The sequence below is a fragment of the Gigantopelta aegis genome, chromosome 11 (genome assembly GCF_016097555.1).
Source record: "Gigantopelta aegis isolate Gae_Host chromosome 11, Gae_host_genome, whole genome shotgun sequence".
Taxonomy (NCBI): domain Eukaryota; kingdom Metazoa; phylum Mollusca; class Gastropoda; order Neomphalida; family Peltospiridae; genus Gigantopelta; species Gigantopelta aegis.
In genome coordinates this window covers 31829784-31842452 of record NC_054709.1, presented here as the reverse complement: position 1 = coordinate 31842452, position 12669 = coordinate 31829784, and the positions used below count along the sequence as shown (strand labels likewise).

General features: G+C 38.3%; 1 protein-coding gene across 5 annotated transcripts in view; it reads right to left on the bottom strand.

Annotated features, from left to right (window-relative positions):
* Positions 1-434: 434 nt before the first annotated feature.
* The window catches only part of LOC121385184 (keratin, type I cytoskeletal 9-like), a 27431-nt gene continuing 15196 nt past the window's right edge, over positions 435-12669 (bottom strand). For 4 of the 5 annotated variants that reach the window (XM_041515751.1, XM_041515748.1, XM_041515747.1 and 1 more), the window contains one exon: positions 435-4053. In XM_041515751.1, the coding sequence (XP_041371685.1) occupies positions 2579-3166 (588 nt within the window). In that variant the 5' untranslated portion in view covers positions 3167-4053 and the 3' untranslated portion in view covers positions 435-2578. Of the gene's footprint in view, positions 4054-7293; positions 7316-12669 lie in introns of those variants that run through there. The other variant, XM_041515750.1, reaches the window with a different exon arrangement.

The following is a 12669-nucleotide window of genomic DNA, read 5'->3' as shown; positions in this document are numbered from 1 at the left end:
TCACTATTAAACCCGTTTTTTGATCATTTAAATTAGATGTACTTACATTTTATTATTTAGAATATTAATTTTCGTACACCTGAAGTGGTTCTGGTCATCTAGGTTTTTGTAATAACCCAAAATGCATTTTTTATAATTGCAAAAACGCTCTCTTTCGTCTGAGAAGTAATGGTTATCGAAACAGGCTCTAGTCTATTTTTAGACGATATTTTCAGGTTTAAACACCACAAACGTCAGCTTTTCTCTGTTATAACCGTATAACTAAACTTACTGACCATTTTCACACGTTAAAACTAGGACCTGCGCCTTTAATATCTAATACTAGTCGTTACCGGAATTGATATTCGTTTCAGCCATGATTTTATTATGTTCGGTATGAATAATAATGAAAAAACTAACTTTATAAATTGGTTAATTATCAATATTAAATATTGTATTTATGGTATGAAAGTACAAAAAAAAAAAAAAAAAAAAAAATGTCAATGGAGTTAAAGATATATAGCGCCAAATAAGTTTTAAAAAGAAAGATTTATTTTATATAAAAATGTATCACTAAAATAAAACTAAAAACTCAGGATAGTTGTTTTAATTAAAATTTAAAATTATTATCAGATATTATTATCGTCATCAAGATCATCATCGTCATTATCATCACCACCAGCAGCAGCATAAAGTCATTACTATCAGCTTCATTATTTGTGTAATAAAATCAATGTACCACACGATATATAATTAAGGAATTCTTCGTAATTGTTTTTTAGAATCACGTTTTGTAGGAAGAAACCTTTCACTCGGATTTGTACCCTCATCACTGGGTTCTAGGGTATGGCACCTATTCCACATTACTGGGTGCTGAGGAATGGCGCCTATTTATATTAAACACCAGATGCTACCACAGAAATCATATACCACTATTTGATGGAGTAGGGTAACTCTGGTAACAAACACAAATTAATAAAACAAAAACCTCATCAATAGTACAATACAAATTGTAAGAATGAAAGCTAAAAGATCAGCAGAAATAAAGAAAACAATTATGCAAGCTGGATTAAATAACCTGGTAGAAAAATAACCTCACAAAATGTCCAAAGATTTTCTTGAATAACAATGTTTATGCCAGACAGTACCCCGGAATGACGTCATTGTGCAATGGTTGTGACGTCATGTTTCATTAATCACAGCTTATTACATGGTTTTTGTGTGTAATTGTTGATGGTGGTGGTGATGATCAGGACGTTGGTTTTGGCATTAATGATGATGCTTGTTGAAATATTTCTTTGTTTGTTCACAGCTAATACCAGCAACCATGCTAATGAGTGTTTCACGTTGTTGAATGCAATCCATTCGTGGATATCAATTATGTTAACAAAGCACCATTTGGAGTAGAATAACATTATGGCGTACTTTACTACAAGCGTCACGTACAACAAAAGCAGTAGCAACACAATTCCAATGCACGTGAACATGATGCAGAGCATCACAATTACAACTGGACAGACACCTTCTGCAAATGTATTAGTTTCAGGAATATAATCAAAGCAAGACTAACGAGATGAAAACTGGGGCGTCAGAGATATAGTCAGAAATATTTCTGTTTAATATCCATGTCACTTGATAACAGAATCCTCCACAGGGGCGTAGGCTAGGGGGTTCGAACGACCCCCCCCCCCCCTTAACTAAAACAGTTTGATACATATGGAGTTTCTGGTGGTGCAAAAACAAATTAGAAAAAGGTCCATTTGGTTCATATTCGAACCCACCCCAGGTGCAGATCACGCTACGCCCCTGCTCCATCATTGATATTTGTTGTGTGTATTATTTGTTTTAACTTGTATCAGTCTGCGTATCGATCATCTGAATGATCCTCTACTCTCACCCAGTGACGTAGCGCGGGCGGGGCCAGCAGGGCGGTTTCCCTGGACGCAAACTTCTGGACTGCTATAAGTGACTCGGCGAGTGCCAACGGTCCACTGGTTAGGGGGCGCAATACTTGTCTTGCCCCGGGCGCTGGCGACCCACGCTACGTCACTGCTCTCACTCCAAACACACACCTACTATCCATGCGATCATTACCGAATCAGCATTAAATAAAACAGCCAGGCATTAAGGTAATTTAATCATGGAATACAAGTAATTGTGGATTCATATATCCATGATTAACGGTTATTGTACATAAACAGAATTCTCCATTGTTGATTTTTGTTGTTATAGGGGAATTTTTTTTTAAATATTCACCTGCAGATCAAACTTCCCAATTGATGCACTACCTCCACTACAAACATTCGCGTAATATCATCCTTATGATCATTTTCGAATCAACCCTTAATCATGGTCTACAACTAAGTTTAGGTTCATTTATACAAGAGTATCTCCTCTTGTTGGTCACATTAACAGGAATGCTGCGACACAAAAATATACTGTACAAGCGTTAGGATTATTTATAGCTGTTCTGGATACATCAACCTTGGGCTTTCCGAAGTAACGTCTCCGTAAATGACACAATACACACTGCATATATTTGCTTTTAACAATAAAAATTATTTAAAAAAATATTTTTACATCACTGGTTTATTTGTGGTCAGGAGGCCACGCCCTGTTGTCCCATCCTCAGTCCTCCGGGAATGATTCTCCCATTAAGTTCTCTACAACTATTATTTGGAGATCGTCCTTGACCTTGGCCTAACTGCGAACTGGTGGCAGCCGACTTCCCAGAACCGGGGTTAGCAGCTTGTCTGGAACCACCACCACCACCAGCACCACCACCCTGCGAACCACCCTGTGAGCCTCCTCCGTGTCCTGAATTGTCGCCCTGTCTCGAATGACTCCCTTGTCCGGACTGACTGTTGGTGGATCTTCCCGAACTCGCAGCAGCCCCACAGCCCCCTGCTCCTCCACCCTCGCCAGGCCCCCCTCGCTCAGGACGGCGTCTGCTGGGGCTGTCTTCTGACGCGGACGATGACTCGTGGTTCGCCGTGTCGAAGAGGTCGGGTTTGTCCAGAAAGCCGGACCTTTCCTTCTTCTTCTGCTTGAACCTTCCGGATCTGGACACGGACAGTGAGTGTTTCAGTCTCCTGCGTTCCTCCTCTTGCTCCATCTCCGGGTCCTTGATCCCGGTGATGACCAACTCCTCTTTCTTTTTCTTTCCAAAAAATTTGAAGAAAGCCATTTGTGTTTATTAGACTGCGAAGATTTGTCTTCGATTTTGAAACAATAAATAAACACAAAAACACAACGTCAACGTCGAGGAACTACCACCAGTAGGGCAAACGTTAACTTGGGACTTTTGTTTTCAAATAGCACCTCAGCGACGGGATATGTAAACTACGTATTCATATAATACCTTTAGGAGGGCACACATGAATTATTTCTTCATATAATACCTTTAGGAGGGCACACATGGACTATTTCTTCATATAAATCCACCAGTACAGCTACTCCTCACTCAAGTACCTTCATCGTCAGATATTTGTTCTTGGTATCAAGTTAATACTGGCGTTTGGTTATTCATTTTCTGTTTATAATTTATTTTCTCCAACGAAACTCTCGCTTCGGATAAAGATAGCTTAGATTCACTTTTTTCCTGTTCTGTAGTCTTATCTCAAATCTAAAACAAATGCTGATGGATTTTTAGAGTTGAAAGAACTTCCTTTCTCTATACACAAACCTCGTGACTACTTTTTAATGTCCTCACCTTTCATTTCTAAAGTCTCTTTTCTCTTTAAAATGCTCTCTTCAAACTTAGTGTCCTCTTCTCTTTCTCTTTAAAAAGTCTCTTTAAACTCGTTTCTCCTTTTGTTTTTAACCCTAGCGTTTCGTTTTTCCTTCCACTTCAGGGCTGACTTTCTTAAATTTCACTAACTTTATTTTCCGTGCGACGTGACTGCTGTGCCACGGAATCAACAGTTCAGCGTTACTTCACTCCAACAACCCGGCCTCCGTGTTTTCTCGTTCCGATCAATGACTGTAGTGAAAGACTCCGACGCAATTCGCTCAAGGGTCTGTCTCGTAGGCCCACTGTGTCAACAGCGGCGTGGAGAAAGTAGTACAGGCAAGCTGTAAGCAGAAAGAAAAACATTATGAATAGGGTAGCAGGTAAATATTACCCAAACAAATCGATATGCTATCTACCTGTCTACTAGCTCGTGTTGACTCGCACCCGCGCGGCATATACAATGTCAAAGCACACACAGACAGAAAATTGTGCACCGCGGTATTGATAAGAAAAATCTTTCTATAAGGCTGTCCAACAAATTAAATGATAGAATCCATTGTATGCTGTCTGCTTTTGGGTGTGTTTACATAATATACATGCACATGACAGTATTAAAGGGACATTCCTGAGTTTGCTGCAAGTTTTAAGATGTTATCGACTAACAGACTTTTTAACGATTGTAATTGCACAGGTCCTATCAAATATATTTTTCTGCATAAAATATTAGTGGCTGTATATTAAACGTGTTTCTGATCGTTCTAATATTTGTACTAGGTTAAATTTTATTTTATTTCCTAAAATATTGTTTTCGTACGTAAGAAATTATTTGAAGACAAAATCCAGTTTGGGCTTCTTACAAATATTAAGACGCTCAGAAACACATTGAATATACAGACACTGATATTCTAAACAAGAAAATATATTTAATATTTAAGTTCAATCGTAGAAATATTTTATTAGTCGGAAACATCTTGCAATGCAGCAAACTCAGGAATGTCCCTTTAAGACGCAGCCGCTTATGGTAGGTGGTCGTTGAATATTGGTCACTTTGATCTATATTAGGCGGTAAGTGTTATAATGTATCAGTCTAGATTATATAACAATGGTTTTGATCAATTTTCACAATTAAGAACGAAAAAAACCCAACGTTATTTACAAGAAAGGTCGTATTTCTGCACAATGCAGAGTCGAGTGGGTGTTTGGCAAAATAGTGGTTCATTCCAGGAATTTCTATCTAGGAGGACAGCCACTCACGATGAGATCCTTTACTGGAAAATCCACCTCTCTGGCACAGTCAAAAAGAGGACTGCCACTCCCAGACTAGTTTACTAAATCAAAACTAGCACAGGACAGAACCCATTGGAATAACTATAGCTGTGATTAAATGCACTCAAGAATCGCTGTCAAAACAGTGATGATATCAGGTGTTCCTGAAAGATGAGCATGTCCTGCCCCGTGGGTGGCACCCGTCATGAGTACTTCCAACACAGCTATGAAGTCTGTCATCTAAAGTGTGAATACTATCGTTGTCAAAATGATGAAAAGGTATGAACAAGTTCACGATATGGAATAGCACCAGCTATCATTTTGGTCAGTGATATAGATATAGTAGACATAGTAGTCTCTATAAAGCTTTTTGAATGCCCTCTGAAGTCAGTGGATATCATAATCAAGTTAAAGTTTGTATTGTTTAACGACACCTCTAGAGCATATTGATTTATTAATCATCGGCTATTGGATGTCAAATATTTGGTAGTTTTGATATATAGTCTTAGAGAGGAAACCCGCCACATTTTCCCTTTAATAGCAAGGGATCTTTTATATGCACAATCCCACAGACAGGATAGCACACACCACGGCCTTTGATATACCTGTGGACTGGCTGGAACGACAAATAGCCATTGGGCCCACCGACGGGGATCGATCCTAGACAGACTGCGCATCAGGCGAGCACTTTACCACTGAGCTGCAATAACCTAATTGTACGGTGTCTATGGTGCACTTGTTATTTTGCTGAATAACAACCAATTTGAAATACGCAAATATTCAGCACAAATGCACACTGGTTTAAAACCAATTCCGCGTTTTAGACCAACCTAAGTGACAAAGGTTGAAGGATGCGCTTTCCCATAGACATGACAACACATACCACGGCCTTTGATATGCCAGTCGTGGGACATTGGTTGAGAATGGGCCCCACCGAAGAGGTTCGCAAGTGGGCAAAACGTTTGTTTTGTTTAACGACACCACTAGATCACATTGATTTAATAATGATCGGCTATTGGATGTCAAACATTTGGTAATTTCGACGTATAGTCTTAGAGAGGAAACACGCTACATGGAAATGGGAACTGGTTTTACGTGCCCATATCCAATAGTTCAGACACGCCCACCCCGGACTTAGTCTCTGACTTCCAGTGACCAATTCCGGGACCGGAAGGGACACGCTACATGTTCCCATTAGTAGCAAGGGATCTTTTTATATGTATACCAGGCGCGGTGTTCAGGCTAGAGCGATTAATCGCAAGCGGACAACTTATCTTAAGTAAGTTCGGATAAAGCCATGTACTTTTCTATAGGAATTACGCGAACGACTTTAAATAGGCTAGTGCTGTTAAGAATAGTTCCAATTAGAAATCGAAAATTGCTCTTAACCACACAATGAACTGTAACTGTCGTACAAAGCGCTTGTCGGAGTCGCGTTCATAAAGCTCGCTGTTAAATCGATTTAACCATTCAGAAACAAAAATACCTGAGTAAGCATTTAATATGTTGGAAGCTAAGGCTAGCGTAAGGGTTGACTACATGAATTAAGATTATCTTTCCTTGTTATATCGATTTAACAATTGATAGATATCAATACTTACGTAACAACAAAAAAATATGACCAGTAATGTTTTTACAACCATTCCTAGCAACAGCGGATAAACAGAACACGTACATAAATATTTTTAAAAGGTTTTGTTTAACGACACCACTAGAGCACATTGATCTTTTATTAATCATCGGCTATTGGATGTCAAACATATGGCCATTTTGATACAGTCATAGAGAGAAAACTCGCTACATGTTTTCATTAGTAGCAAGGGATCTTTTATATGCACCATCCAACAGACAGGATAGCACATACAACGGCCTTTGACATACCAGTCGTGGTGCACTCGCTGGAACGTGTAAACCGACCGCGCATCAAGTGAGCGCTTTACCACCGGGCTACGTCCCGCCCCGTAAATATTCAAATAAGAAACCAGATTTGTCTACTGTTGATCATATTTTTATATACATGTTGTGTGTGTGTGTGTGTGTGTGTGTGTGTGTGTGTGTGTGTGTGTGTGTGTGTTGTATATATATATATTATATATATATATATATATATATATATGTATATATATATATATATATATATATATGTATATATGTATGTATGTATGTATGTATGTATATGTATATGTATATGTATATGTATATGTATATGTATATGTATATATAAATATGGTTGAAAAAAATGTAGATTTTTCATCTCTTTGGTAAAACTCTTGTACATTTTACATTTTTTAAAAGTTGGGGCAGGATATGCTCACCTTTCGCGAACACCTGATACCATCACTGTTATGACAGTGATTCATGAATGCATGTCATTACAGCTGTAGTTATTTTAATGAGCTCTGCCCGGTGCTAGTTTTGATTTTAGTAAATACGACTGGAGGATCTTTTAAGTGCACCATCCCACGGACGTTGATATACCAGTCATGTTGCACTGGCTGGAACGAGAAATAACTCAATGGGCTCACCGACGGGGATTGACCCTAGACCGACCGCATCATCAAGCGAGCACTTTATCACCGAGTTTTCTTTCATTTAACTTATTTCCCTGCTTATATCCAATCAAGGTTCAAGCACGCTGTCCTGGACACACACACACACACACACACACACACACACACACACACACACACACACACACACACTATGTCAGAATATATTCTGTGACAAATACAGCTGTCGAGAGGGTCATGTGACTACTAATTTTAGGGAGTGCTCTCAACTGACATGTACCGTGTAAAAATTCAACATAATTTATATCGACCACGAATGTTTTCAATTAATGCCCGACCACGGCCTCGTGTTGCTGTTACACAAGTAACACCATAACACTTGCACAGTTGGTATCAGTTAGTACTACATATAACAAGTTACTTCAAACCAATGGGTTATATTTAAAAACTACAGAGGTAAACCTACGTGTAATCATCAAAGAAAGATTTCAAAAAGGATATCAGAATTTTGTAGTATTTTTGTTTTGTTTTTATGAGGAACTATTTCCTAAACCGGACTATATTAAGCTGCTGCAGCAAGTAACGACACGACAAATTGTGGCGTGTTGCCTTAAAGGGACATTCCTGAGTTTGCTGCACTTTTCAAGATGTTATCGACTAGCACAGACTTTTTAACGATTGTAATTACATTTTTCTGCATAAAATATTAGTGGCTGCATATTAAACGTGTTTCTGATCGTTCTAATATTTGTACTAGGTTAAATTTCATCTTATTTCCTAATATATTGTTTTCTCGTACGGACGGAAATTATTTGAAAAGAAAAACCAGTTTGGGCTTTTTACAAATATTAAAACGACCAGAAACACATTGAATATACAGACAATGATATGCTAAACAAGAAAATATATTTAATATGTAAGTTTAATCATAGAAATATTTTATTAGTCGGAAACATCTTACAATGCAGCAAACACAGGAATGTCCCTTTAATTAAATTGCGAATCAAACGATGGCGATTATAGATTGGGTGCCAACATTACCTACTTAGTGTCGCGTTCTGTACACAAGATCACAATAGAAGTCTATAAACAGAGAAATACAGCTGTCGATAGGAACAAACAGTAGTACATAAGTACAGTGTTGGCCAACAATACACGAACTAATTGTACTGTTACTCACAATAGTCACGGCTCTCGAAATACAAGGGCGAACATTAATTTTATAGCTTTATCCATCGCTATTATGGTCGTTAAGTGTTCGGTGGTGTAGTGGTTAAGCTATCGGACTTAAAGCTGGTAGACCGGCCTCGGTGGCGTCGTGGCAGGCCATCGGTCTACAGGCTGGTAGGTACTGGGTTCGGATCCCAGTCGAGGCATGGGATTTTTAATCCAGATACCGACTCCAAACCCTGAGTGAGTGCTCCGCAAGGCTCAATAGGTAGGTGTAAACCACTTGCACCGACCAGTGATCCATAACTGGTTCAACAAAGGCCATGGTTTGTGCTATCCTGTCTGTGGGAAGCGCAAATAAAAGATCCCTTGCTGCTAATCGGAAGAGTAGCCCATGTAGTGGCGACAGCGGGTTTCCTCTCAAAATCTGTGTGGTCCTTGACCATATGTCTGACGCCATATAACCGTAAATAAAATATGTTGAGTGCGTCGTTAAATAAAACATTTCTTTCTTTCTTAAAGCTGGTAGGTACTGGGTTCGTATCGTGGATACCGGCTCCCACCAGAGCGAGTTAAAAATTGCGGTTTGTTTAACGACACCACTAGAGCACATGGGCTATTGGATGTCAATCTTTTGATAATTTTGACATAACATATAGTCTCAGAGAAGAAACTCGTTAGATTTTCCATTAGTAGCAAGGGATCCTTTATTTGCACCATCCCACAGACAGGGTAGAACAAACATACCACGGCCTTTGATATACCAAGTCGTGCACCGACTGGAACAAGAAATAGTCCAATGGGCCCACCGACTCTAGTGGTGTCGTTAAACAAAGAACACTAACCTTTTAGAAAGCCTGTCAGATTTATCGAACGCACAAATATTTCATTGTTTTTCTTTCTTTCTTTCAATAATATTAATTTCTGTTTATGTTTAAATTGCTTAAATGTATTAACGGTCATGATTATGTATTTATTATGGTGAAGACCTAGAAAGTTGTCAAACTAATCCATTTGATTTTCAAAAGCAATAAAACATGTTTCAGTCCAAGGGCCCTAAAACATCTCCTGCAGGAATGAACACTTTTCCAGCCAACTATAATAAGATGTTCTGCCAAAATTCAAAACACATTTTCGTTTTCCAATAACAGTTAACTGATGGGGTTTTTTTTGTTTTTGGTGTTTTTTAGCGGGGGAGGGGGGGGTTGTTTTTTTTTGTGTGTGTGTGTGTGTGTGTGTGGGTGGTTTTTTTTTGTGTTGGTTTTTTTGTTTGTTTGTTTGGGTTTTTTTTGGGGGGGTTTCTTGAGGGGGGGGGGTGCTAGGGTATCGTTAAACATTGTCTTTAAAAAGTAGAGATAGTAAACATACATACATGTATATAATATGCATACTATATTACATAATTAATAGACATTAAATAGTTTGCTTTCCAATAATATCAGAATTATTATTAAAACGTGTTTAAACTTATATTAAATCACCCCCATTTTTTCGCTTTCTTCCCCGCCACACCTCCACCCCCCTCCTCTCACTCCCATAACGGGGGGTGGTAAAACCAAGGTCATTGGAAGAAATTCTCACTATGGATTTGTATCGGGTATGTCAAGGACTTCTTTATAGTATATTAATATTTACAGACATTAATTACACGCCGAAACCTGTCCAGTACATCAATACCCCAGAGTAACATGGATCGAATTACGGACTCAAAAAAACATTTGATAGCCTATTGCCGATACGTTTTACGCGGGTTGTCACACTCGAAATAAACAAGTGATTTATTTGTCAGCATTATATTGGACTGGGCCCAATTTCACAGAACATCGTAAGCCTACAGGTAGTTTTTGCACGTAAACGTAAATCTACGACTAAACCACAATTGTTATTACTATTAAAAATATAACAATTATAGTCTGAAATACAATTATTTCATTTTCTTTTGTCCTTAAAATGCTCCATCTTTCACAATGATGTAATTTTTCTACCAAACAAACAAGCTTAAAGAGAAAATCCCATTTATTCGTACTCCGTAAGTATACACCTAATTAATAAACTATCGTTTTGTTTAACGACACCACTAGAGCACATTTATTTATTAATCATCGGTTACTAAATGTCAAGCATATTGTAATTTTGACACAGTCATAGAGAGGAAACTCGCTACATGTTTCGATTATTAGCTAGGGATCTTTTATATGCACCATCCCGCAGACAGGATAGCACATACCACATCCTTTGATATACCAGTCGTGGTGCACTGGTTGCAAAGAAAAATAGCCCAATGGGCCCACCGACGGGGATCGATCTCAGACTGACCGCGCATTAGGCGAGCGCTTTACCACTGGGCTACGTTCCGCCCATACTTAATTAAGAATGCATAGATAAGCACACACGTACGGAGACGCATAAACGGAATCTTACTTAACCGGTCTGTATACAAAGTTATTGTTACGGATTACACATTGCGGATTACGTATTAAACCAACCATATTAGGTTGTCATTATTTTAATTTGTTACATACTAATTTTTATAAACATATTGTTTAAACCTTAGATCAGTCAGGTCATAGGTTTTAACGTGCACATTCAGAACAAGCTATTGTAGCACATGCCTGTCATGGGCGCATGTGTCGACTTTCGCCGGTTCCTCCGTCCATTTTTAGCCTTTTGCATAAACCCTTTTAAAATTCCCTGCATATAAATTTTATTTAACCATCAATTCAGTATTTTTATCTAATGATTTGTATAAACGTTTTTAATCTTTCGCATACATTTTTAAATTAGTATTAATATTAACACCCCCCCCCCCCCCCCCCCCCCCCACACCCTTTCGTTCTGAGTAAAGTTGTTGGCCCTGGTCACCGGTGATGAAATTACGTCAACATTGGTTGATCTACAAATAGGTCAACCTTCACCTTCGTCTTTATGTTGGTGTCTTTTCATGTGTACGTGTTCCACCAATATTAAGGGAGGCAATAAAAGGTTTTGTTATGTATATTTGTAGTGACGTAAGTTACAATGTCAGAAAACTGGGGACAGTCCCTTTAGTAAGATAATACGTGTAGAACGAATTAACTTACTGCGGTACAAGACCTGACCTTTTAACACGTGTGTTGTTCGTTATATCTTTTCCGACGTGATTGTTCGTAGACAAGGAGAGGAATGTTTTCTTAATGGGACATTCCTGAGTTTGCTACATTGTAAGATGTTTCCGACTAATAAAGTATTCCTACGATTAAACTTACATATTAAATATATTTTCTAGTTTAGAATATCTGTCTGTATATTCAATGTGTTTCTGGTCGTTTTAATATTTGTACGAAGCCCAAACTGGATTTTGTCGTCAAATAATTTTGTACGTACGAAAAAAATAAAATCTTAGGAAATAAAATGAAATTTAACCTAGTACAAATATTAGAACGATCAGAAACACGTTTAATATACAGCCACTAATATTTCATGCAGAACAATATATTTGATATGTAATTACAATCTTTAAAAAGTCTCTGTTAGTCGATAACATCTTAAAAATTGCAGCAAACTCAGGAATGTCCCTTTAAACAACACCTCATCACATTTTTACTACGTTTTTTAATGTCTATCACACGCCCGAGACAGTACGTAGCCCAGTGGTAAAGTGCTCGCCTGGTGCACGATCGGTCTAAGATCGATCCCCATCGGTGGACCATTGGGCTATTTCTCGTTCTAGACGATACATTATCAAATGTTTTGTTTAACGACACCACTAGAGCACGTTGATTTATTAATCATCGGCTATTGGATGTCAAAATATGGCCATTTTTGACAGTCATAGAGAGGAAACCCGCTATATTTTTTCATTAGTAGCAAGGGATCTTTTATATGCACCATCCCACAGACATATTAGCCGATGCACCACGACTAGTATATCAAAGGCTGTGGTATTTGCTATCCTGTCCATTCAACTGGATGGGTTTTGTCTTGTTCCAACCAGTGCACCACAACTGGCCAAATGCCGTGGTATGTGTTTTC